Source organism: Caretta caretta, chromosome 5, assembly GCF_965140235.1.
Source record: "Caretta caretta isolate rCarCar2 chromosome 5, rCarCar1.hap1, whole genome shotgun sequence".
Lineage (NCBI taxonomy): Eukaryota > Metazoa > Chordata > Testudines > Cheloniidae > Caretta > Caretta caretta.
Genome location: NC_134210.1, coordinates 27,247,975 through 27,272,556, shown reverse-complemented (window position 1 = coordinate 27,272,556; position 24,582 = coordinate 27,247,975). Strand labels below are relative to the sequence as shown.

Below are 24,582 nucleotides of genomic sequence, written 5' to 3'. Positions count from 1 at the left end.
ACCCAAATCTCCCTACCGAGCCTTCCCCACCCCACCGAGCCTCACCCCATGCACCCAGACACCCCTTCCAAGACCCACCACACCCACAGTGGAGAGCTTCCTGTAGCCAGGGGAGGTTTTGGGGGTTGATCTGACCTCTGCTCCATTCAGGGAAGGTGGAGGGGAAACTCCATCTCCGTCATCGTCCTCCTCCTCTTCCCTCCCACTGCCCAGCCCAGCTGGGAATAAGGTCCTTGGCGGCTGGGCATCCCTAGACCCTGCCCTTCCCCCCCGTCGTGGTGACTTACCTCTCCCCCAGCTTCCTGAACAGATGCACCCATGCTGCCGGGGAAGGGTGAGTGAGCACTGGTGCAGCTTCTATGCTTCCCACATAAACCATTTTTTGGCGGGAAAGCAAAGAGCATCTGCAGGGGAACATGTTTCAGGAGTATGTAATGCATTTGAATGTACTATGGTAGCTTAAACCCTAACCACCTCTACCACCAAAACAAAAAAACGGAGTGCAAGGCTGTATTTATGAGTATAAGATGAGTCAATGTACCAATTAGATATAGTGAAATGGCTGACTACAGGAAGAACATAGCTCCATTCGATGTATCAGATTAAAAATGGCAGTCAGCATCCCACTATTAAGGTAAACTGGAATATGTAAGAGATGTTTCTTTTGCATTGTCATGTGTTCATAATGAATCACTGGAAAAAAATTGGTAATTGAGGGTTAATACTGGGAATTGACAAGGAATAGGTAAAACACTGGATTTTCACTCAGCTCTACTTATTACAGCAACAGTATATTTGAGTTGTTTCCCTTTGTTTAGGTTTCCTTATTATGATAAAACATGTTTATTAAAATTTAAATGAAGTATCTATGAAATGATTTGAAAGTTATTGATGAGGTAATGTGACAGCTACACTTGAAGTCAGATATGAGCCAGAGAGCTCATGTGTGGCTTCCTATCAGCTGCCACCATCCTAATTTTTTAGGGAACAGCCTTATTCCATTATATTCCTTTAAACTTGCCAATGGCCTTAAAATCTTAACTGAATGAAAAAGGGTGCAAAATCAGCCCACTCTCTCCCATTTTGCTTTCAGCTAGATGCAGAGCAAAACAGGTGAAATCTTCCAATGGTCCAGCAACCAGAGAAAGTCAACCCCACTGGAGGAGAGTGAGGACTTGTTGTCTACAATGGCAGAAATGTTAAAAGTAGTCTGTGAAAACAGCAAAAAGCTAGAGGAATAACAGTTATAAAACAAACTCTCAGCAGGACCCATTTGACAGTACAACATGATGTTCGAAATTCATAGATAAAGTCTCCAAGGCTGAGCACAGGATTAGTGATTTAGGAGATCAAATTAAACTATAATAGTATGCAACAACTACAGCAGATAAAAGTACCAACAACTTTAGAGTTTATTAAAGCTTCCTGCTAATCTTCATGGTCTCCATTTGAAAGGTCAAATATTCAGCTCAAGAGGTACTTGAAACTGACTGGGGGTAAAAAAACACCATAATCCTGTTTCAGGTTCTGTTTTGATCCTATAAGATAAAACAGTGACAGCAGGAGTTGCTGATAAAAAATATTTTTCATTAAAAAAGCAAAACTTCTCTTTCAAAAGTGCCAACTGCTTTCTGCCTCAGTGGCCATGACGATATGTGCTGGGGTCTGTTTGAATTGTGTCATTTTGATTTGCTGTTCTTGGCCACCTGTACAGCGAGATAAGCGGCCTGTCAGCACAAGAGATACTGAAATGCATAAAAAGTTATTTTGACAGTAGTAGTCAGGCTTCATAATTTCAGGCCACCATAACAGCAGCCAAGTGGGCTCTCGACAGTATGTTTGTCTAAACTATAATTTTTATGTCAGCACTGCTGTTGGAACACCTGTCTGTCAACATCATGGTAAGTATCCAGGTCGCAAATGTATTTAACGCACCTATGTAGTCTAACATAAATCATATCTTTAGATTTTCAATAAACTGTAATTTCATGGTGAAGAACTGTTTATTTTTATTGACTTTAATGCAGTACCATCTATTGTCTTTAAAACATTTAAAATATAATTAAGTAATATTATTTAAGAAAGTCCCTCTTGCTGCTTATTTGCATAATTTTTTAAAGATACAATAAATTAATTAACATTAACTTTGTCTGACACAGAGGTTTAGTGGTTATATGGAGTTGCATTTACATTTAAGGGGTCCAGTCAGGAGTTACAAAACTAATAACATTTAAAAACATGCACCCTTACCTATGACCCTACAAATAGCTGAAGATAAAAAGTTAAGTTTTGAAAAAGTTTGGTTTTACAACATATAAATGTTGTGTCTATTGACCTAATAGTGACAATTTGTCATTACATATCTTATGATTTGTTTTAATTAATAGCAGGGATGTTAATCTCAGTGTCCTGGACAAACTGTAGCTTTGGAAAATACATTCTGCTCTCCTAATTTTCCCCTGAATTTAACAAGTAGAAACAATATTCATCACTTCTATCCCTGTCTTAAATTATTACATAGCATTGCTATGTTCTGTTAAACTGTTGACATGTTTCACCAACGGACATAAAAAGAATGGTACAAATTTTCTACCTTCAGTTATGCCCTAACCGCTTCAGTGGGGTTGCACAGACTCAGTAGAGGGCAGAATAGAACCTGGTGTCCAAAAAAAATTCAATATAAAAATGCTGAAAAATATGAGTAAAATTTCAAAGCAACAGGTTTGGATTTAGCCACAAACATTCCAATAAAAAGAATGGGAGTCAAACCAATGAAAACTCTGAGAAACACTTTGAAGTCAGGAATTTGGGGTGAAATTTGAATGATCAAAATGTAGGAAGTTTTAAAAAAAAAAACCTAATTCACACTTCTTGGCTTTTTAATTTTTCACAACACAATAAATTAAAGATAAGGATATCCATATTTAAATGAGGTTTGCTGGGATTTCATGGAAAATTTTCCTGAATGTAAAACCTGAAAGATAAACTGACAATTACCAGGAAATTAAAAGCGAAGCCCCATTCTTCAAGTTAAGTATATTCAAGAAAGGCCCAGTTCTGGAAAGATTTACATGTGTTTAGTTTTACATAGAGTTCAACCGACTTAGATGATAGGATTAAATCTTCCCAGGATCGGGCCCTTAGCTTGTATTAATAAGAGTTCACTTTGAAAGTATGTTTTAGTGGAATCTCTCCTCTCACTTCCCCATCTCCAAAATATTACACTGTCTTAAAGACAATTTTATACCTTTAAATAATACATTTAAAACTTTGGAAATTAATGGCTAAGGCATTCGGTCAGTTCCTCGATGGCATAAAGTCATTCATCCCTGATTCTCCACCCACCTGATTTACATGGCATATATATACACATGTGCAAAAGTTAAAAAAAAAATTTTTAGGAGACTATAAAATCCCACTACATACCAATATATACCACAAGATTACTCATTACAAAACATGAGCAGGAGTGCACCAAACTGGATGCTCCGGGATGCTGCAATAGTTGGGACTGTTCTAACTTTTATAGAGGAGCAGAATGATTCCTGGCTACCTCTAGACTGAAAAGGTAATGTAAAGACATCTTAGCACCCCTTACCGCCTGTACCGAACCAAGCTCAGAATTAGGGCTTATCACATTAAAAACTTTTTTCTGATTTTCCCAAACTTCCAAGAAACTTCCAAGTATCCTGGGATGAGATGTGGCTGTGAAATTTATTCTTTGGGAAGCTGACAGAAAGTGGACAGAAAGTCAAACTTCTTCAAACTTTAATTTTAACTTGTGGAATAACTACTGACACTATAAAATAAAGTTCAAGGTTATAAGTATTATTAGGGAGTAATAATTAAGGTCTGTATGCACAGAGGAGAGCAAAACTACAAAGAAATCATGGTGCAATTATGGGAGTAAGAGAAAAAGCAGATACAGGCAGTGAATGCCCTTTTCATCCCTCCGTTAGCCACTTTCCTCCCACTGCAAAAGATCTGCATGGCCCATTAGTTGCATTAATTGGTATGCTCCCCTACAAGAACAGCTGAAGATCTGTATTAAGTAATCATAGAAAATTAATGCTGCTTGTGACAATATTAATTCCAACTGCACACTTTGTAATCTCTCTTTATTGGTGTCTTGGAGCACAGTGGTGAGCCAGCAGCCAATGGTAGGTTTGCCATGCTACAATGGCTAGGAAGGGGTGGTCTGCCCACTAACTGCTTCCACAGACCAGAGGAGGGAGAGAATACAGACTACATGGCTCTTAGAGAACAGCTGTACTTTAATTAGCTTTCTTCCTTCCTTCATGACAGGGGCATATGGGCCTATGACAGTTACTATTCCAAATTATGTTGTATGCAAAACTGAAAAAGATCAAAAATTCATTTAAAACTGATCCATTTAAAAATATTTGCAGAACTGAAAAACAAATGCCATAAATTTATTTACACAATTCATCTTAATTGCCCTTTGAAGTGGAAAAAGACATCCTCATGTATTGATATTATGCTGAAGCTCTTCACTCCAGCCCGAAAGAGCCTGTTTACACAACAAAAACTATGTTAAAATTATACAAAGGGTCTGCCTTAAACCCAAAAAGCCAAAAAAATCAGAACTGAGGCTCCTCTGGATCTCATCCTAGAAAAGGAGCCAAGTGCAATAAATAAAGTGGGAGATTAAGTATCTAGAATGTAGTGTTCACACAATTATTAGAATTAGAATACTCAGGAGCATAAAGTAGTAAAGGAAGCAGCACTAATGTTTTTCCAAAAAGAAAAGGAGTACTTGTGGCACCTTAGAGACTAACCAATTTATTTGAGCATGAGCTTTCGTGAGCTACAACTCACTTCATCTCACGAAAGCTCATGCTCAAATAAATTGGTTAGTCTCTAAGGTGCCACAAGTACTCCTTTTCTTTTTGCGAATACAGACTAACACGGCTGTTACTCTGAAACTAATGTTTTTGACTTTGTGAAATGTGACTTTGAAAATGTATGGAAATGCTCAAAGGAATTTGGACTGGAAACGAGTAAGAGAAAATTACAATTCTCTATATACTAATGGGAAATAGGCTAAAAAACAGTTGCAGAGAGCAATAATTGAGGGCAGGATTCCAATTTTTAAGACACATGGGTGTGCACTCTGTATCTTGGAAATTGCAAATATTTTGATACATGCATGTAGCATATTGTCAGATTAGAACTGAGCCACAAGTTTAACTTTCATTGACTTCAATTAATGGCTTCCTTGCATTAGGACAGTAAGTACTTGACCTTAGTCAGAATCACATTGTATTTGACCAATAGGAAAAAACTTCTAATAATATTGGAGGAAAACTGCAAGACAGAGCATTTTCAAACACCTATCTTGTTAGGTACTGAAGCTACCTTTTCAGCACAGCATATATGGAAATTAGGCACACAACCACTTCTTTTTGTTGTTACAGTGATTGAAGATGCATAGTTAATTCTTCACATACTCCGAAATAACTACTGACAGCAGCACTTATTTTGTTTTTGGGAGAGAGAGTAGGAAGAGGAGGTCCATATTGCCTTAATTCTTGTGACATCACAGAATGAAAGGAGAAAAGTTACTTCATTATACAGGAAACTGCATTACTACAGCTCAAGTTTTTTGCATTCTAATCAGGACATACCCTAATTCTTTTTTAAATAGTTGTTCACCATCTATGAAAATTTCATTGTTATTTCCAAAATCTGTATTTTGTATTCCACTTTCTAGTCAAAATGGTTGCATCACCTACTCTCAAACTTTCTATTAATTCCAGATTGTTAGTTACTTCTACTTTCATGTTTAAAAAGCAATTTGTCTAAACTGGAACACAGTTTTTTGTGTAGAGTCTTTCTCCGCCCTGAGACTAATGGGTTGTAACTCACTCCCTGTCCCATACAGGTAAAAGGATTGCTCTGCTGCTGGAATGTTGGAATGTTCACCAAAATCACCACCCCCTAACTATAAAAATAGATACTGATCTACTTTCTGCTTAGGAGTCAGAAATCCCTTTCGTAGAACGGGACTCAAAAACCACAAGGAAATATCAACTTGGGCCATTTGGTAAATTTCTGTCAATCAGGCCTTGATTCATTATACTAGAGTATAAAAAGCCCTTTATTCCTTTCTTCGGCCGCAGAAAGAGAGAGCACATGCCTTCAGAATGTTCTTGAACTCCTTAGTTCCGTGAAAACAATATCATAAAGTCCCTACCACATTTAACGAGTGCAACTGCTTTACTTTTGGAGATTTGGAATTAGGGCAAAAAGAGGAAAAGTTTTTTTGCAGGATTATTGTGTCAGACAGAAATGGGAGACACAACAACTGAGGAATGTCTGTGTGAGCTGGTCAAAACAAGACTTATTTTTCTACAGCTGAGAGAGTGATTATTGCCAACAGAGGGAGAATCTAATCTAGAACATCTAAAGAAGACTATTCTTTGGCTGACCATCCTTTTTAGCTGTGCACAAGTTGGAGGCTTAATATGAGTAACAGTCACAAGATAAAACCCTCACCATTTCCTAGTGATGGGGCAGTGTGTGTACAAAGGGCCCAATTTTGCAGATGCTGGACTGGAGTTGGATTATAACACAGTGCACAAGCCCCTTGGTCTATGTGTGGGTGGGGGAACTAAGGGTTCTGAACAGGAGGTACAGATGCATGCGGTGAGGGGATATCCTGCCAGTATCCTGAAATGCAGGCATACGTACCGTGTATATTTGCAAATGCTTAATTCTAATTCAGCAAGGTTATTTTTGAATAAGCTTTACTCCTAGAAAGTCCCAGTCTCATCATGGTGGCATGATGATCAGGAATAGGAGCAGCAGAATTTAGTCTTAGAAAGTATCTTAGGGCTTGTACACACTACCACTTACATTGATGTAACTTACGTCACTCAGGGGTCTGAATAAGCCACCCCCTGAGTGATGTTACACCAACCTAAGTGCTGGTGTGGACAGTGCTATGTCAGCAGGAGAGCTTTTCCCGCTGACATAGCTACCACGTCTCATGGAGGTGGTTTTATTATGCTGATAAGAGAGCGCTCTCCCATCGGCATACAGTGTCTTCACCAGATGCACTATGGTGGCACACCTGTATTGGTGCAGCTGCACCACTATAGCACTTCTAGTGCAGACTAGCTCTTAAAAAAACATGTAGGTGCATGAAAACTAAATTAATGTGTCGGAACAATGGAGGCTAACACACTGCAGCCCATTAGTAAAACCAAAAAGTTTCATTCCAGCAGCTTTGAAGCAATAATGCACTTTCCCATGAAAACTTAAAAGAAGAGGTGAAAAACGGTTTGCTTGGTATGATGGAAAGGAATGTCAGACACTACTTTGGTCAGACATTCCCATTCAATTTAGTCCCATTACCCACCAGGGTTCATTTACAGGCCAAATGCACTGGCTATTTATCAAGAAGGTTTAAGATTAAGTTTACTGCCCATTAGCATTTTTGAATTATCTATATTGTTGGAACACCATAAAAACATGGAAGCAATACAAAACAGCTATAAAAACTGTATTATCTGCATAATTTAAACTTTCTACACAGTAGTGTTCTTTGTTATTTTTTTCTTCCCAATACGTATACTGTACCACCAGAGCTGGTTTATAATTACCCTTAATAAGTCCTATTATTTTAACTTCATTGTTGAAATAAAGGGCTAACGATGCAATTTTTCCTCAACATTTTGGATTAAATCCTGCTTCAAGTCACTGAGACTACTTGCATGAGGCCGGTGAACAGATTAAGTCCTTCATCACCAACTGATATACCTTTGTGTACTCACACACTCTTTTAATGCACACACACACAGTCTGTAAATCCAACTACATAAGCATGAATACACACAAAATATACACACTGTAAATTACACATTTAAACGAGGACTGTTAATTAATCGCGGTTAACTCATGCGATTAAAAACTCAAAAAATTAATCGCAGTTTTAATCGCACCGTTAAACATTAGAATACAAATTGAAATTTATAAAATATTTTTGATGTTTTTCTACATTTTCAAATATATTGATTTAAATTACAACACAGAATACAAAGTAGACAGTGATCACTTTATATTATTTTTATTACAAATATTTGGACTGTAAAAATGATAAACAAAAGAAATAGTACATTCACCTTGTGAAAGTACCTGAATGCAATCTCTTTATCGTGAAAGTGAGACTTACAAATGTAGATATTTTTGTTACATAACTGCACTCAAAAACAAAACAATGTAAAACTTTAGCGCCTACAAGTCCACTCAGTCCTACTTCTTATTCAGCCAATCACTAAGACAAACAAGTTTGTTTACATTTATGGGAGATAATGCTGCCTGCTTCTTATTTACAATGTCACCTGAAAGTGAGAACAGGCATTTGCATGGCACTTTTGTAGTTTGAATCGCAAGGTATTTATGTGCCAGATATGATAAACATTCATATGTCCCTTCATAATTCGGCCACCATTCCAGAGGACATGCTTTCATGCTGATGATGCTTGTTTAAAAAAAAAAAATGTGTTAATTACTTTTTGACTGAACTCCTTGGGAGAGAGCAGTATGTCTCCTGCTCTGTTTTACCCACATTCTGCTATGTATTTCATATTATAGCTGTCTTGGATGATGATCCAGCACATGTTTGTTTTAAGAAAACTTTCACACAGATTTGACAAAACACATAGAAGGTACCAATGTAAAATTTCTAAAGATAGCTACAGAACTCGACCCAAAGTTTAAGAATCTGAATTCCCTTCCAAAATCTGAGGAGGACAAGGTGTGGAGCATGCTTTCAGAAGTCTTAAAAGAGAAACACTCTGATGTGGAAACTACAGAACCCAAACCACCAAAAAAGAAAATCAACCTTCTGCTGGTGGCATCTGACTCAGATGATGAAAGTGAACATGCGTCGGTCTGCACTGCTTTGGATCGTTATTGAGCAGAACCTGTCATCAGCACGGACGCATGTCCTCTGGAATGGTGGTTGAAGATGAAGTGACATATGGATCTTTAGCACATCTGGTAGGTAATTATCTTGCAATGCTGGCTACAACAGTGCCATGCAAACGCCTGTTCTCACTTTCAGGAGACATTGTAAACAAGAAACTGGCAGCATTATCTCCCGCAAATGTAAACAAATTTGTTTGTTTAAGCAACTGGCTGAACAAGGAGTAGGATTGAGTGAACTTGTAGGCTCTAAAGTTTTACATTGTTTTATTTTTGAATGCAATTATTTTTTGTACATAATTCTACATTTGTAAGTTCAACTTTCATGATAAAGAGATTGCATTACAGTATTTGTATGAAGTGAGTTGAAAAAATACAATTTCTTTTGTTTTTTTACAGCACAAATATTTGTAATAAAAAATAAATATAAAGTGAGCATTGTACACTTTGTATTCGGAGTTGTAATTGAAATCAATATATTTGAAAATGTAGAAAATATCCACAAATATTTAAATGGTATTCTATTATTGTTTAACAATGCAATTAATCGTGCGATTAATCTTTTAATTGCGTGATTAATCGTGCAATTAATCATGATTAATTTTTTTAATCACTTGACAGCCCTAATTTAAACACTATAGATATATATAGGAACAGGGCAAGTAGCTCTCTCCAGTAAGACAAACTGACGTTTTAGGCAACAGTAAAAATGGTTACTAACCATTCTGTAATTGTTGTTTTTCAAGATGTGGTGCACGTGTCAATTTCACTATAGGCATTTGCGCAGTCCAACGCATAGTTGCCAGAGATTTTTTTCCTTACCGGTACCCATCAGGGCAGTATGAGTGCCCTCTGCTGTTTCATACACCATGTGCAGGCATAAAGGGCCAAGCTGTCCCAGACTCTCCTCAGTTCCTTCCTACCAGACAGACTTTGACAGAGGGAAAGGAGGTTGGTTGGACATGTGCAACACATCTTGAAGAACAGGAGTTATGAAAAGGTTAGTAACAGTTTTTTCTTCTTCAAGTGATTGCACACGTCCATTCTACTGTAGATTACTCACAAGCAGTTCCAACTGGAGGTGGGTTTGGAGTCTATTTGAACAGGGACTGGAGAACCATGTGTCCAAATTTAGCGTCACCAGCATTGCAGAGGGCTGGGACTTCGGTTTCAGATCAGTTACAGATGACAGCACTGTGGAGCCGAAGATGGCGTCAGAGGCGGAGTCCCCTGTGATCACATAGTGTTCTGCAAAAGTGTGGCCTGACACCCCCGTCACTGCTCTACAGATGTCTGTGATAGGAACATTCTTAAAGGAGGAGACAGATGAGGAGACCGATCTTGTAGAGTGTGTATGAATTGAGTCTGGAGGGGTCATGCTGTGAATTTGGTAGCACTGTCTAATGCAATTCGATACACACTTAGAGAGTCTCTGGGCTGATATTGGTGAGCCCTTGGATCCTTCTGCAATGGAGACGAAAAGTCTGGGGGAATTCCTGAAAGCCTTTGTCCTATCAAGGTAGAAGGCCAGGGCTCCCCTGACATCTAGGTTATGAAGTATAGCCTCCCTGTTGTCTTGGTGAGGGGTTTCAGGTAGAAGACTAGAAGGTGAATCAATTGATTCATGTGAAACAGGGAGGTTACCTTAGGGATGAATTTTGGATGCGGCCTGGCCGTAACTTTGTCCGGAGAGAATACCGTGTAAGGGAGATGCACCATCAGAGCTGTTATCTCTCCTATTCTTTTGGCTGAGGTAATCGCTATCAAGAAGGCTGTTTTCATTGATAGGTTCGTTAGTGAACAGGTGGTCATGGGTTCAAAGAGAGGCCTAGTCAGTCCTTTCAGCATCAGTTTTAGGTCCCACATGGGGATAGGAAGTTGGGGAGGTTGAGGGAAGAGGTTTATTATACCCCTGAAGAATCTTTTAGTGGTTGAGTGTGACAGCACCGAGTATCCTTCTACAGGTTGGTGAAAGGCTGTTATAGCTGCTAGATGAACCCTAAGAGACCTTAGGGATAATCCTGACTTTTTAAGGGTCAGAGCATAGTCTAGGATGCGTGAAAGAGTCACAGATATTGGGGATATTTGTTGAGACATGCACCAAATCTGAAAGCTGGACCATTTCTGCAGCTAAGTATGTCATGTGGAGGACTTTCTACTGTGTAATAGAATCTCTTGCACTTCCCTTGAGCCAGAGCTTTCTAGGTGTTGGTGTAGTAGTTCCAATGTTGGAATGATCGTTGATAAGGTGACCATCTTGAACTTCTGAGTTTTGACAAACTTGTTGAGAGCTCTGAGGTCCAGTATGGGTCTCCCCCTTTCTTTTGGGTATTAGGCAGTAACGAGAGTAGAATCCCTTGCCTCATAGATGTTGAGGTTCTGGTTCTATGGCTCCTACCTGGAGGAGGCAATCTATTTCCTGCTGTAGTAAACTCTAGTGAGAAGGGTCCCTGAAGAGGGATGGGGAAGGGTGTTGTGGAGGGGGTAGGGAGGTGAAATGGATGGGGTACCCAGATTGGGCAATCTTTAAGACCCATTGACAGAAATTATGCATTCCCAGGCACTGCGGAACGCAGCCAATCGGTGGCCAAATGGGTGTACAACCATGGTCGACCGTGTCAGTTATAGGGAGTGGTCTTGCGGTGCCTTGACCTGCCAGGCAAAAGTGATGCTTAGATATAGGGGTTTGGGCGAAGGCTGCAGACCAGATGGCTTGTGTTTTGGGAATTTTCCTTTCTTCCTTTGCGTTTCATAATGGAGCTGAGGTTGGTACTGAGCCGCACATGGCCTATGCTGGGATTGGGAAGTAAATCAACTCTTTTGCCCCAGTGTATAGATTCCCAGCGACCGGAGGGTAGCCATGGAATCCCTCAGGGTATGAAGGGAGGTGTTGGTCTTTTCAGCAAAGAGCTCGTGTCCTCAAAGGGAAGATCTTTCACCACAGACTGCACCTCTTTCAGGAATCCTGACAAGTGGAGCCACAATGCCCGTTTCATCATCAATACCATGGAGATTGACCCAGCTGCCATGTCGGCGGCATCTATGGCAGCCTGTAGTGATGTTTTTACCACTAGTTGCCCTTCCTGAATGATGGCCTTGAAGGATTCCCAATGTACCTCTGGCAATTTAGCAATAAAATAATTAAGTTTGTTGTAATTTGTGTAGTCGTATTTGGCTGTAAGCGCCTGATAGATGGCAATATGGAACTATAAGGTAGACAAGGAATATGCTTTCCTATGAAAGAGATCAAAGCGCTTCCAATCACTGCCGTAGGACACAGCCCTGGAGTGGTGTTGTCGGCCATGGGAATTGACAGCGTCCCTCACGATGGAATTGGATGGCAAGTGTGAACAATGGAACTCTGATTCCTTTGCAGGGACATAGTATTTTTTGTCCCCATGCTTACAAGTTCAAGCTACTGATGCTGGGCTTTGCCACACTGTTTTAGCCAGCTCTAAAATGAATTCATTAATTATGAGGACAACCTTTCAGGACTACGAAGAATGGAAGATATCAAGGAGCTGATGGTTGGAGTCCTTGGCCTCTTCTACAGGTATGTGGAGGGTGTCTGTCAGCCTCTTCGCCAGCTCCTGGAAAGGACAGAAGTCATCTGCCAGAGCTGGTGGGAGAGGCATGACAGCTTTGTCTGTGGGGGAGGCAGATACGGTATTTGGTGTTATGTCCTCCTCAGTACCGGCTTCCTGTTCCTCCATCTCCTAAGGCAGTTCTGAGGTCCTAGATACTGCTGCTGAGGTAGTGTGCCTGGAAAGTTCTCGGGCGAGGCTTGAAGCTTGTGAGGCAGGCTTTTGGTGTGCTGCCCAGTGATCCCATTATGGCCACTGTGGTGGCATAGGGTCTGGTGCAGGTGCCCAGGGGTGGCTGTACCAAGATGGTGGTGGTGGAGGAGCCATCTGTGGGTACATTCTTGGACCAGAAGTTGAAGGTTGTGGCAAAACTCACATCTGCCCGGAGATTGAAGTTGGAGAGCTACCGCCATGAAGATAATCTTCTGACAGAGCTCTCTATCCTTGCGGGATCTCGGCCGGAGCTGCTGACAGAGGGTACACTTTTGTTGTATGTGGCCCTCACCGAAGCAGAGGATGCACTGAGAGTGCATCCGGGATCGCCACATTGTAGGTGTGGACTTCTTGAAGCCCAGGGAGCTGGACATACCCTGCTAAGGGGAAGGGTCCCCAATGGGGAAAAAGACTAAAAGAAGAAGAAAAAAATTAAAGGTAGAAAGAACAGAAAAATAGCAATCAGAACTATAACTAGAACTATACTGGGGAATACTGCAAATGCAAACAGGAGAACAATAGCCTTAACAGACTGTTAATAGTGCCATCTCTAGCGAGGGGTGGTTGACAAGGAACTGAGGAGGGTTAGCACCCATGCGCTTGTGGCACAGCACGAAGCATATGTGCGTGCCTAATGGACAATGTTACGAAGTTTTCCAATCAGCAGCGCAGGGGCACAGACGTACCTATAGTGGAGTACTCATAGGGACACTACTCAAGGAAAAACAAGTGTTGACAGAGCCATGCCATGCCAGGGTGATCAATACAAGTCAGGCTTTGACCTGTTTGACCTAGCTTTGCACTTTGGCCAGAAGAGAGATGGGGGAAAAGTGTACAGGAGACCCTCTGACAACGGCAGTAGAAAAGCATCTGTCAATGAACCACGGCTGTGAGCTGCTCTGGAGCAGAATGTCAGGTCCAGAATTGCTCCAATGTATTCCATTTTCTGTAATGGAGACAGGATTGACATGTCTGAGTTGATCAGCAGGCTGAGTGCATCGAAGGTGGATTGAATTATGCTTACGATGATGCTGGACACCATCTACTACCTGGATTGACCTCTTATCGGCCATTTGTACAAGTAAGGAAAAACATGGACCCCTGACATTTGAAGGAAAGCTGATACTACTGCCATCCACTTTGTAAAAACATGGGGCAGTCGAGAGACCAAAGAGGAGCATTGTGTACTGATGATGGCAACCGCTGACAGTGAATCTCAGATATTTTCTGTGGCACGGATGAACTGTCACATGAAAGTAGGCATCCTTTAAATTGAGAGCAGCATACCAGTCCCCGAGCTCTACAGAAGGGATTATGGAAACTAGAGTGAACATCTGGAATTTTGATTTTTTAAGAACTTGTTTAACTCCCTTAGACCACCTTTTGGCTTTGGAATCAGGACGTATCAGGAGTAAAACCCCTTTTCTCTGAAAAAGGGAAGGACATCCTCTACAGCAGGGGCAGGCAAACTTTTTGGCCTGAGGGCCACACTGGGTTTCCAAAATTACACAAAGGGCTGGTTAGGGGAGGCTGTGTCTCCTCAAACAGCCAGGCATGGCCCCCTATCCGACCCCCCCCCCCATTTCTCACCCCCTGACAGCTCCCCTGGAACTCCTGCCCCATCCAACTCCCTCTGTCCCCTGATGGCCCCCCCTGGGACTCCTACCCCATCCACCACCCCCTGCTCCCTGTCCCCTGACCACCCCTGGACTCCCCACCACTGACTGCCCCCTGCTGCCCCATCCAACACCCCTCTCATTACTGACTTGCCCCCCAGGACTCCTGCCCCATCCAACCCCTCTGTTCCCCGCTCTCTGACCGCCCCGAACCCATCCACACCCCCATCCCCTGACCCCTCCCACCCCCTCTCCCGCTCCCTGCCCCCTTGCTGCGCTACCTGGAGCACAGGTGACTGGCGGCGCTACAGTTGCGCCGCCCAGAGCACCGCGTCATGCTGCAGCTCTGCAACTGTGCTGCCCGGCCCATAGCATTGTGCTGGCGGCGCGGTGCACTGAGGCTGCAGGGGAAGTGGAACAGTACGGGAGGGGCCGGGGACTAGCCTCCCAGGCCAGAAGCTCAGGGGCCGGGCAGGAAGGGCCCGTGGGCCGTAGTTTGCCCACCTCTGCTCTACAGCTTCTACAAGAAGTGATTGTATTTCTCACAGTAACACACTCTTGTGAGAGGGTGGTCCCTGAAGAGGGATGGGGAAGCAGGATGGGGGTACAAATAAATTAGAGCATACTTCCCACTCCCACTCTGCTTAGAACCCATCGATCTGCTGTGATGCGAGTCCAAACGTGACAGAAGTGGGGAAGGTGGTTTTCAAAAACCGGAAAAGAAAAAAGATGGCACTTTTAGAACTGCTAGACTGCTCTCAATCTGTCCATCAAAATGAGTTCCTGGAAGATGCCACCTGCCTTAATGAACTTGTGGCAGCTGAAGCAGGCAGCAACTGTCTTTTGTAACCTCTGGTCCTTCTCCTTGGCAGGTCTTGGGCTAGAGGGACAAACCCCTGAAAACGCTGGGACTGATGAGGATGGAATGCCTTCCACTTGATTGCTAGGCTGTAAATGTCCAGGGATTTCAGGGTTACTCTAGTGTCTTTGAGACCATGCAGTCTTGTCAATCTTTCAAAAGGCAAATCCTAGATTGTCCACTGCACATCTGCAGGGAAGAGCTTAACCAGGATGAGTGCCTCATCATGATTGCAGAGGCCATGCTGTCAACTGCAAAATCTGTTGTATTGAGACCCACCTGCAGAGCTGGTCTGGTGACCAACTTACCCTCCTCTATCAAAGACTGGAACTTCTGTTTCACCTCATCTGGGAGCTTGTCTTGAGACTCTGAAACTGCATCCCACTGGGTGAAATTGTACCACCACAGCAATCTTGCTGGATTGCAATATGAAGCTGTGAACCACCTGTTGAATAAAGTTTCCTCCCAAGTTAAGTCCAGTTTCTTGTCCTCTTTTTGGGTGGGTTCACAACTGGTGTCCTGTCTCTATTTTTCATTGGCTGCTGCCACTACAAGGGAGCCTGGAGGGGGATAATTATACGAGTGCTTGGACTCCTGTGAGAGGACATAGTACCTCCTGTCCACTCTTTTTGTAGTTGGAGACAGGGAAGCTGGGCTCTGCCAGAGGATCTAAAATAGCCCCATTTATCGCTATTTGGTTGGAAATGCAGATGTCAAAATGTCCACCAGCTTGTGTGACTTTTTTCCTGGACCTCCTCCAGTGGATGTCTAGGGCCATAGCCATCCCCGTGAACAATTTCTGATGGGTCTTAAAATCATCAGGAAGCGGAGAAATAGGCTCCACCACAATTACCTTATCAGGAGATGAGGAAGAGGATGCCAACGGTACTGGGGGATGGTCCAGTTCCTGCTCCTTTTGCAGCTGGTCATGCAAGAGATCCCAAAACTGTTCTGTGCCAGGCTTGCTACCAATGCTAGGGTGCTTGTGCTGCCTATGCTCTTGATGACCAGTAGATGGAGCTTGCTGAGGTGGCCGTGGGGATGTTCCTGAATGACAGGGGGAGCACCATGGGCTCCAGAAGGGTCACTGATATAGCCCAAGGGTTCCTTCTATAAGCTCCTTATTGTAACTGAGGCTGAAACAGGGCAGGCAGGTAACAGACTAATGATAAGTTTCAGTGGTAGATTTATCTCGTGAGACTGACCTAACACTAGGTAAAGCAACCCACATCCTTTCATGTATTTATACCTGCTCCTGTATCTTTTACTTCATACATCTGATGAAGTGGGTTCTAGTCCACGAAAGCTTATGCCCAAATAAATTTGTTAGTCTCTAAGGTGCCACAAGGACTCCTCTTTTTTAGACTAGTGATAGTGGAACTGGCTAGGCTGGGACATACAGGATTCCATTTCAGAGTCTGATGAAGCAGCTGCCTCCTTTTGTGACCACAGCGGTGCCACACCCATTGGTGCTGGTGAAGAAAGGGGAGTCAGGGAGGTCATCTGTGGCTTTGCCCTAGACAGTTCCGCTTTAACCAGTATCCTGACGGCTGAATTGATGGAACTGCCTAGTGCAGAGGTGAAGGCACTTACGATACTACCTTGGAAAGCCATGACAGGTGAGTCTCTTGAACACTCTTGCAACCTCAAATGTCTCAGGAGTAGACCATACTAGGAAGACGCTCTGCGGTTCCATCGTGTGAAGAGATGCTGATGAAGGTGATTCAGGAACCAGTCTCAACATGCCTGTACTGGGCTCCAGAGTCAATGAACTCCACTGTTTGGAGGTGTGCTCTAGGGAGTGTCTTCTCCTTGAATGCATCCCTGAGCCTTTAGAAGAGCTTGACTTCTTCTGACAGTCCCAGCACCCCGTCCAGTTTCCATGCCTCTTCCTCAGTACTGGTGATCCCGCTCTGCCTCTCTGCACCAGTAGCGCTGGAAGTGCGCTACTGGTCAATGCGGAGGCGCTTTGTACCAGGAGTGAGGTAGACAGATCCGATGAAAGACACAGCACCTATTTGAGGAGCAGATACTTTAGTCTGGTTGTCCTATCCTTTTTAGGATGGAGGCTTAAAGTCCTTACACTTGTTGCTCACAGCTGGGTTGAGGGTCACTATTAGGCATTGCCTTATCACAAGAGTGCCAGGGCTTTAAACCTGGAGAGTGCAGCATATCTTTGGTACCGAGGCCAGTACCCAGACCGGGTGCTGGAACCACACAAAACAACAATTAAAAAAAAATTATTTACAAACTAACCATACAAAGGCTACTAGCCACAGGATTTGCCTAAAGACTTGCAGAAGCAAAGAGAGGGAGCTCCAAAAACCATCACAGGTGGTAGGAAGGAACTGAGGGAAGTCGGGGTGGCTCAGCCATTTATGCCTGAGCATGGTGCATGAGGCAGGAGAGAGCACTTGTGTGTCCTTGATGGATACTGCTAAGGGAAAACTCTGACAACTGTGCCGGTGGAGCACACAAACACCTAAAGTGGAACTGACATGTGAAATCACTCGAAAAAGAACATATTCATCTTCAATTACAGTAAGTGTTCTATTTACATTTTTAAGAGACTACAGAGGAAAAAAACTATGAAATCTTTCAGTAGAAAGCAAGTAAATAATTTGTACCAAACTGCTGAAAGAATCTTTCTGTAAACCACGTACAAGATATTAATCTCTCTCTTTATAACCTGTGATCTTTGCAACAAGCAGCATGTACAACTTGTAAGCTGCAGAAACTCTGTATGCCTTTAAAATCCATTCATTCTTCAACATTCCTCAATTTGTTTATACTTCGTCTTACATTGCAATTTGAGAAAAACAAGAAACAGAAAATACTAATGAAAAAGCTGAATTGTGCAAGCAACTGAAAGGCACTAAGAAAACTGATTACTTTTATTTAAAAATGGCCTTTCAGAGTACTGGTAAGTCTTCCCCCCTCCCCCCCTTTTTTTTTTTTAAATGAACGCTAATATGTTTAACTGTGTTTTTCTTAGATGTGCAGTGTTGAAGTTGGATTCTGGACAGATCAATTTCAGAGGTATTATTAGTGCTGGCCCATAGAAAATTATGTCATGAGATCAGCTTTAGTAAATCTTAATTCTTCAAGACTAAGCTTGATAAGTTTATGGAGGAGATGGTATGATGGGATAACCTAATTTTGGCAATTAATTGATCTTTGACTATTAGCAGTAAATATGCCCAATGACCTGTGATGGGATGTTAGATGGGGTGGAATCTGAGCTACTACAGAGGATTCTTTCCTGGGTGTCTGGCTGGTGAATCTTGCCGACATGCTCAGGGTTTAGCTGATCACCATATTTGGGGTTGGGAAGGAATTTTCCTCCAGGGCAGATTGGCAAAGGCCCTGGGTTTTTTTCGCCTTCCTCTGCAGCATTGAGCACAGGTCACTTGCTGGAGAATTCTCTGCATCTTGAAGTCTTTAAACCATGATTTGAGGACTTCAATAGCTCAGACATAGGTTAGGGGTTTGTTACAGGAGTGGATGGGTAGGTGAGATTCTGTGGCTTGCATTGTGCAGGAGGTCAGGCTAGACGATCATAATGGTCCCTTTTGACCTTAAAGTCTATGATAATATTTAGTAATTCCAGTGTTGTTCCATTTGTTTATCCATTGATTATACTCAAACTAAGAGAATATCAATCTTAAATTTTAAAGCTACAAATTAGGAAAAAGTAAAAGTACTTAACGTTTATGGATAAAAAGTCATTTACTACAGTTTTTAAAAAGGACTATTTAGATACTCTTGGGTTTCAGCCCCCAAGAATGAGACAGGCTGGAATCTTCTCCACAATTCTCAGATATTTGGCCCTTTGAGGCAACAGTAGTTCACTCTTCCCAATTCCAAGAACTGTCAGTAGCCCAATACCCAGTCTAGAACATCCTGTTTCAGTGCCTAGACGAGTAAGAAGTAGATAGCTCCTCAAATTGCAAGCATTTGGGAATTTCCAATAATTCTAAAGAACTGTTATGCTAGGTGTGACAAAGCTCCTCCTCTACCTTGGTGGGTCTTGCGCTTATTGGTGGATTTGCTCGCCTAGGAGATTCATGGCAGCCCTCAGTTTGGCCGTTTTCCTGAACCCACAGTCCAGGTCAACTCCTCCTGTGTCTGACCAGGAGTTGGGAGGTTGGGGGGGGACCCAGGCCCACCCTCTACTCCAGGTTCCAGCCCAGGGTCCTGTGGAATGCAGCTGTGTAGAGTGCCTCCTGGAACAGCTGTGCAACAGCTACAACTCCCTGGGCTACTTCCCCATGGCCTCCTCCCAACATCTTCTTTATCCTCACTATAGGACCTTCCTCCTGGTGTCTGATAATGCTTGTACTCCAACAGTCCGCGTTCTCAGTCTCAGCTCCTAGTGCCTCTTGCTCCCAGCTCCTCACACGCACCACAAACTGAAGTAAGCTACTTTTTAAACCCAGGTGCCCTGATTAGCCTGCCTTAATTGATCCTAGCAGCTTCTTGATTAGCTGCAGGTATCCTAATCAGCCTGTCTGTCTTAATTGTTTCCAGAAAGTTCCTGATTGTTCTGGAACCTTCCCTGTTGCCTTACCCAGGGAAAAGGGATTTACTCAACCTGGAGCTAATATATCTGCCTTCTATCACTCTCCTGTAGCCATTTGGCCCGACCCTGTCACATAGAGCAAGACCATCAGGAAAAAAGTCAGTCATTGAAAATGTTATTTCCCTTCCCAACTCAGAGAACTTGGGTGGCTGAGTAGAAATACAGTCAAATGACATTTTCAGAGAAACAGATTAACAGGTAAGAAACTACTCTTCTATAAAAGACACCATGCTGACTGGATTCCCACTCTTGTAGAACAAAAAGGTCAAGTGGAGTCTCTACAAACTTCTTCTGACTGCTATTGTAAAATGAGCTCTCTCCACCTACCAGTAGGAGATGCAGCCATCAGGACCAGTTCCAGACTCCCACTCCTGTGGAGTTTTAGTGTCATTTTTGTCATTTGCCCTATGCCCCAGAGGGGCTACTCACACTGCCTGTCACCCATGTTTAAACTTACATAGCTGAAGATGCCTTTAATTTGTCATGATGTTCTAGAGAGGGCACTGTCGTACTGATATTTGAGGCTGTACTACTGGTGCCACAAAAAGGCCAAAAATCTTTGAAAGCTAGAGTGAATTCTGAACTCACAGCAGGTACGTAAGACCAAAGTGTAGGAATCCCATCAATGTTTTCTTTAGAGAAATTCTTTAATACTAAAGAAAAACTGCAATGTGGTATAACAGCTATATATAAAATGTGAGTTAAAATAAAAAAGTTTTCCCCCTCAAAACCTCACTCTTCTTTCTACTTCACCCTTAATTATCTGTGTTTTTGATTTCCAAGTCTTCCAACACAGAAATATTTGCTATACCAAATTCAGCCTCAGGCAGATTTTACTGAAGAATCAAGTAGGATCAGAAAATGGGATCTAATGAAGAAAATTCTTGGACAAATATCAGTCTCTGTGTAAATGGACTCCAGCCGGAGTCTTGTTGGGCTGTGCCAGTGAAGACTGATATGTCTCAACAGCAGGGTCAACAGGAGGTGCCTGTCATAGAAAGGAGAATCAATGAATTGGCTTACTAGGCCCAGTGGGGCATATAATTGGCCACCTGATATTCTGTCTTATCAGCCACAGTGGATGCTTCATATTTGGTGTGCAGACATCCACAACTCTTTTCCACTCCCTGACTACTCAACTCTACATTCTTGCCTGTGTACACCACTATGGCAATTTGTTTTACATGACATAGTCTTCACTTTTGTATTAGGAAATAGCTGGTTGTTCAAGTCATACACATAAGCCTTCTTATATTATCGGTTCAAGTATTTTAGGACTGCATATTACTGCTGACAAAGGGTATTCCTTGTCCAAGGGTTTCAGATAGATGACTTATATTTTGACACAAGGATGTGAGGAGTTCTGCAGTTACCCGGGCTATACCCATAGCACTGACACCTCGAACTACTGGGGACAAATATGGGTTTTCCCCCAAAGAGAGCTGAATCTTTTAACATGAGAACTGGTGGATTCAACAGCACAGGCACGTGTGTCAGAATCTTTGGACTTATACATGGTTTCACAACTGGAGAGTTGTGAAGTCCCCAGGGGAAGCACATTTAGTATAGGAGTGGCTATTAAAGTAGGGACCTTCCTTCTGCTTCAAGGACATCTCGTCCCAGGGTTTAATAGAATAAATAAAGGGTGGCATTTTTCCAGAGAATTCTACACTGTCTTCATTCAGGCATGTCCTCAAAAATGAGATTTTTTGAAGTTAATGAAGATTACATGTATGTTTATGGGAATTATATTGCACATAAAAAGGAGAAGTGACACCTTAATTTGTGTGTGTGAAATGCAAAAAAAACAACAACAAAAACCACTTGATTTAATTTACATTTTGAATTCTACCTTAAAAGAAAAATAAAATACATACAGCATCTGTGACTTCTATTTCATACACCTTCTGGAATGTCTCCCGTTCAAAGAAAATAAGCTTCCCATTGCCACCTCCTTTCTTAACAGAGGTGCCCGTGACAATTAACTTATCATCTGGGCTGAAACAGCAATCTGTCCTGTAGATAAAATAAATTGTCATCATAATGGGCACACTTGTAATATGTTTTGGGAACATCATTACAAATACAGGTTTTTTATCTGTTACAGTTAATACAAAAGGCTTTTAAAACCTATTGTCAATGGCTTAACTATGTCTGACAACTAAAATCATACGTACAAATAAAGCTGTGCACAAAATACCCAAATTTGGCAAAACTAACAAAAATACCTCTTTTTCTTATCAAAATTTCAGCACTGGAAACAAACAAAAAATCAGCAGTTTCCAAATCAGTAAACAAGTAAGTAGGTCATGAAATCTGTTTTCACCAGTGAAATATCTGTCAAATTAATTTTAAACTGCAACTGTAAATCCGAGGAACTAGAACCCAGTTCTGTAAAGCATGGGGCACCTGATATTCTCTCACTGCCACCAGGAGGCCATGCAGAGGCAAAACCAGGAAGCACTGTGGAGAGTAGGTGCCCCAGGAAATACCACCCAAGAGACCCAGAGTGATAGTCCCCTGAGGCCCTCTGATTGGCCAAGTGCCCTACTTAACCCCAGGGAGTTGTCTGGGTACCCACACAGACTTTGGCTCACTGTAGTGCCAGACTTTGCCTTGTCTCCTGATCTCCAGTCTCTGACTCCAGCTTGACTTCGACCCTGATTCCTGCCTCTTAATTCTAGCCTGGTACTCCCTCTGATCTCCCGTTGTCTACTTCAGTTTGACTCTGATCTTGCCTTTTGATTCTAACCTGGTACTACTTCTGATCTCCGGTGTCCAACTCTGGCCTGACTCTGACTCTTGTTTATGGGACCTTGGCTTGCAATTCCTCCAACTTCTGTCTGGTAACTCCCGTCCCTGAAGACCTCCACCCAGTTATAGCCCTAGGCCAGGGGCTATACACCCTGGTCGCATACAACAATTGTAAATAGATGGTCAAAACTATTTTACAACATACTCCTTCCTATTTCTCAATGCTAGAAACACAGAAAGAGTTCCAAGTCCAAGACTGAGTGTCTTTGACTTATTTCTGAGATATCATTTGAAAACTATAAATCTTCGGTGAGAGCTGTAACCGGCTGTGCCTAAAACTAGGTGTTCAGTACAAATCAAAATAAAAAAAATAAATACAATACCTGCCCTCCAAGAGCTCCAGCACAATAATTTCAACATATAGATCCTACATATAATGTCCAGTTATCTACTTTCCAACTCAGCTCTCCTGCACAACACCTGCTAATTATTAAATATTATTGATGTTTATTGTGGGTAGTGCTTTGGGACCAACCAAGAGTGGGACCCCATTGTGCCTGGCACTGTACAAACACAGAGTAGCAGATGGTCCCTGCTCTGGAGAGTTTATCATTTAAATAGACAACACAGACACAGGGTGGGAAGGGGACAGCACACTCAAGCAGAGTGAACTATGTGATGACAGCAATCATGTTAGCTGCACAATTATTGTCATTTTTGGGGGGTGGGCTTATTTAGGAGGCAATAAACTACATGAAAAGAAAAGTGAAGGGAGATGGGAAGCTGAAAGGAAGGTAAGGTGACAGGGAAGGGGAGTGGAAAGTGAGAGGGGCAAGTGTAGAGTGAAGCTGAGGTGAAGTGACTGAGGGAGGTGGAGCAAGAGGGTTGGTGCAAACAGCCAATCTGCACAGGTCAGAGGAAGTCCAGTTAAAACTGTACAAACTTGTCTGAATATCCGAAGGTCTCTGCTTTGCCTTCTTTCTGCAGCTGCTCTATTGACTGGAGTGTCTGGCTGGTTCCTCTGCAGTTTTTCCCGAAGGTCAGATGGTGGGAGGATGGGGAGAAGGCAGCACCACCTGGCTCCTAGGGGCTCCTGACTGCTTGAAGGTGGTGGTGGTGTCTCCTCTGTACAATTCAGGGTCCACGGATGGCCCCAGCTGACCCCCATTTTTACCCACACCTCCCACTACAGCTGTCCCTGCTTTGGCTGTTTCTGCATCTGCTTCTACAGGCTGGAGTAAATGAATAAAGTACTTACATTGGGAAAAAGCTGGACAGACCTTCAACTGAGTTAAGAGGTTTTTTAAATTGCCTGATATCCCATGCTTTTAATGTATCATCTCCTATGAAATAAACAACAAATGACAAAAGTTAACACATAAGAGTCAAGAATTACATATTTGTAGGAACTTAATTTTTGTCCAGGGACCCAAAAGCTAAATAAATAAATCAAACAAAAGGAGAAAAATATCAGCATGTTTAAGGGGGCGGGAGTGCTACATGAAAAGAATGAGTTGTTTGTGCCTAAAGTAATGGCTTAAAGTTTAATAATGAGAAATACCACCTGTAGTGTTCCTTACTGTATGCTTCAATGAGACTGTCATGGACTTTTCCTCAGTGACAAAATCCTGCCAACATCTACTTTATGACTTTTAGCTGTTTCTAGCAGAATGGAAACTCCTTAAACAGTAATCCTTCCTGTGCTTGTGGGGTTTTGGGGCTGTAACCGTTTTTGGTTTTTTTTGTTTTTGGGGTGGGAGAGGAGTGGGGAGTTGTCAATTTAATTTTCATTGACTTTTCACAAGCTAACTCACAAAGGTTAAAATGGAAGGAACAGTTCAAAAGTTACATAAGATATATGGAGCCAGATTTCAGCTCATCCTACATGGGTGCAAAGGAGGAGGAGAGAGCATAAGGAGCTCTCCCCTTTTCCTTAGAAGACACACAGCAGCCAACTGTGGAGTGCAGGCATTAGCTACTTCAAAGGGGGCAAGGAAGGGTAGACAGAAAGTAGTCCCAAAG

At 42.4% G+C, this 24,582-nt stretch overlaps 1 protein-coding gene across 3 annotated transcripts in view; it reads right to left on the bottom strand.

The window, feature by feature from the left end:
• WDR70 (WD repeat domain 70) overlaps positions 1 to 24,582 on the bottom strand; it is a 271,500-nt gene that overhangs the window by 35,235 nt on the left and 211,683 nt on the right. For all 3 annotated transcript variants that reach the window (XM_048851706.2, XM_048851709.2, XM_048851708.2), the window contains exons 12-13: positions 23,819 to 23,903; positions 21,684 to 21,822 (exon numbers count right to left, since the gene is read on the bottom strand). In XM_048851706.2, coding sequence (XP_048707663.1) covers positions 21,684 to 21,822; positions 23,819 to 23,903 — 224 coding nt within the window. The remainder of the gene's footprint in view (positions 1 to 21,683; positions 21,823 to 23,818; positions 23,904 to 24,582) is intronic.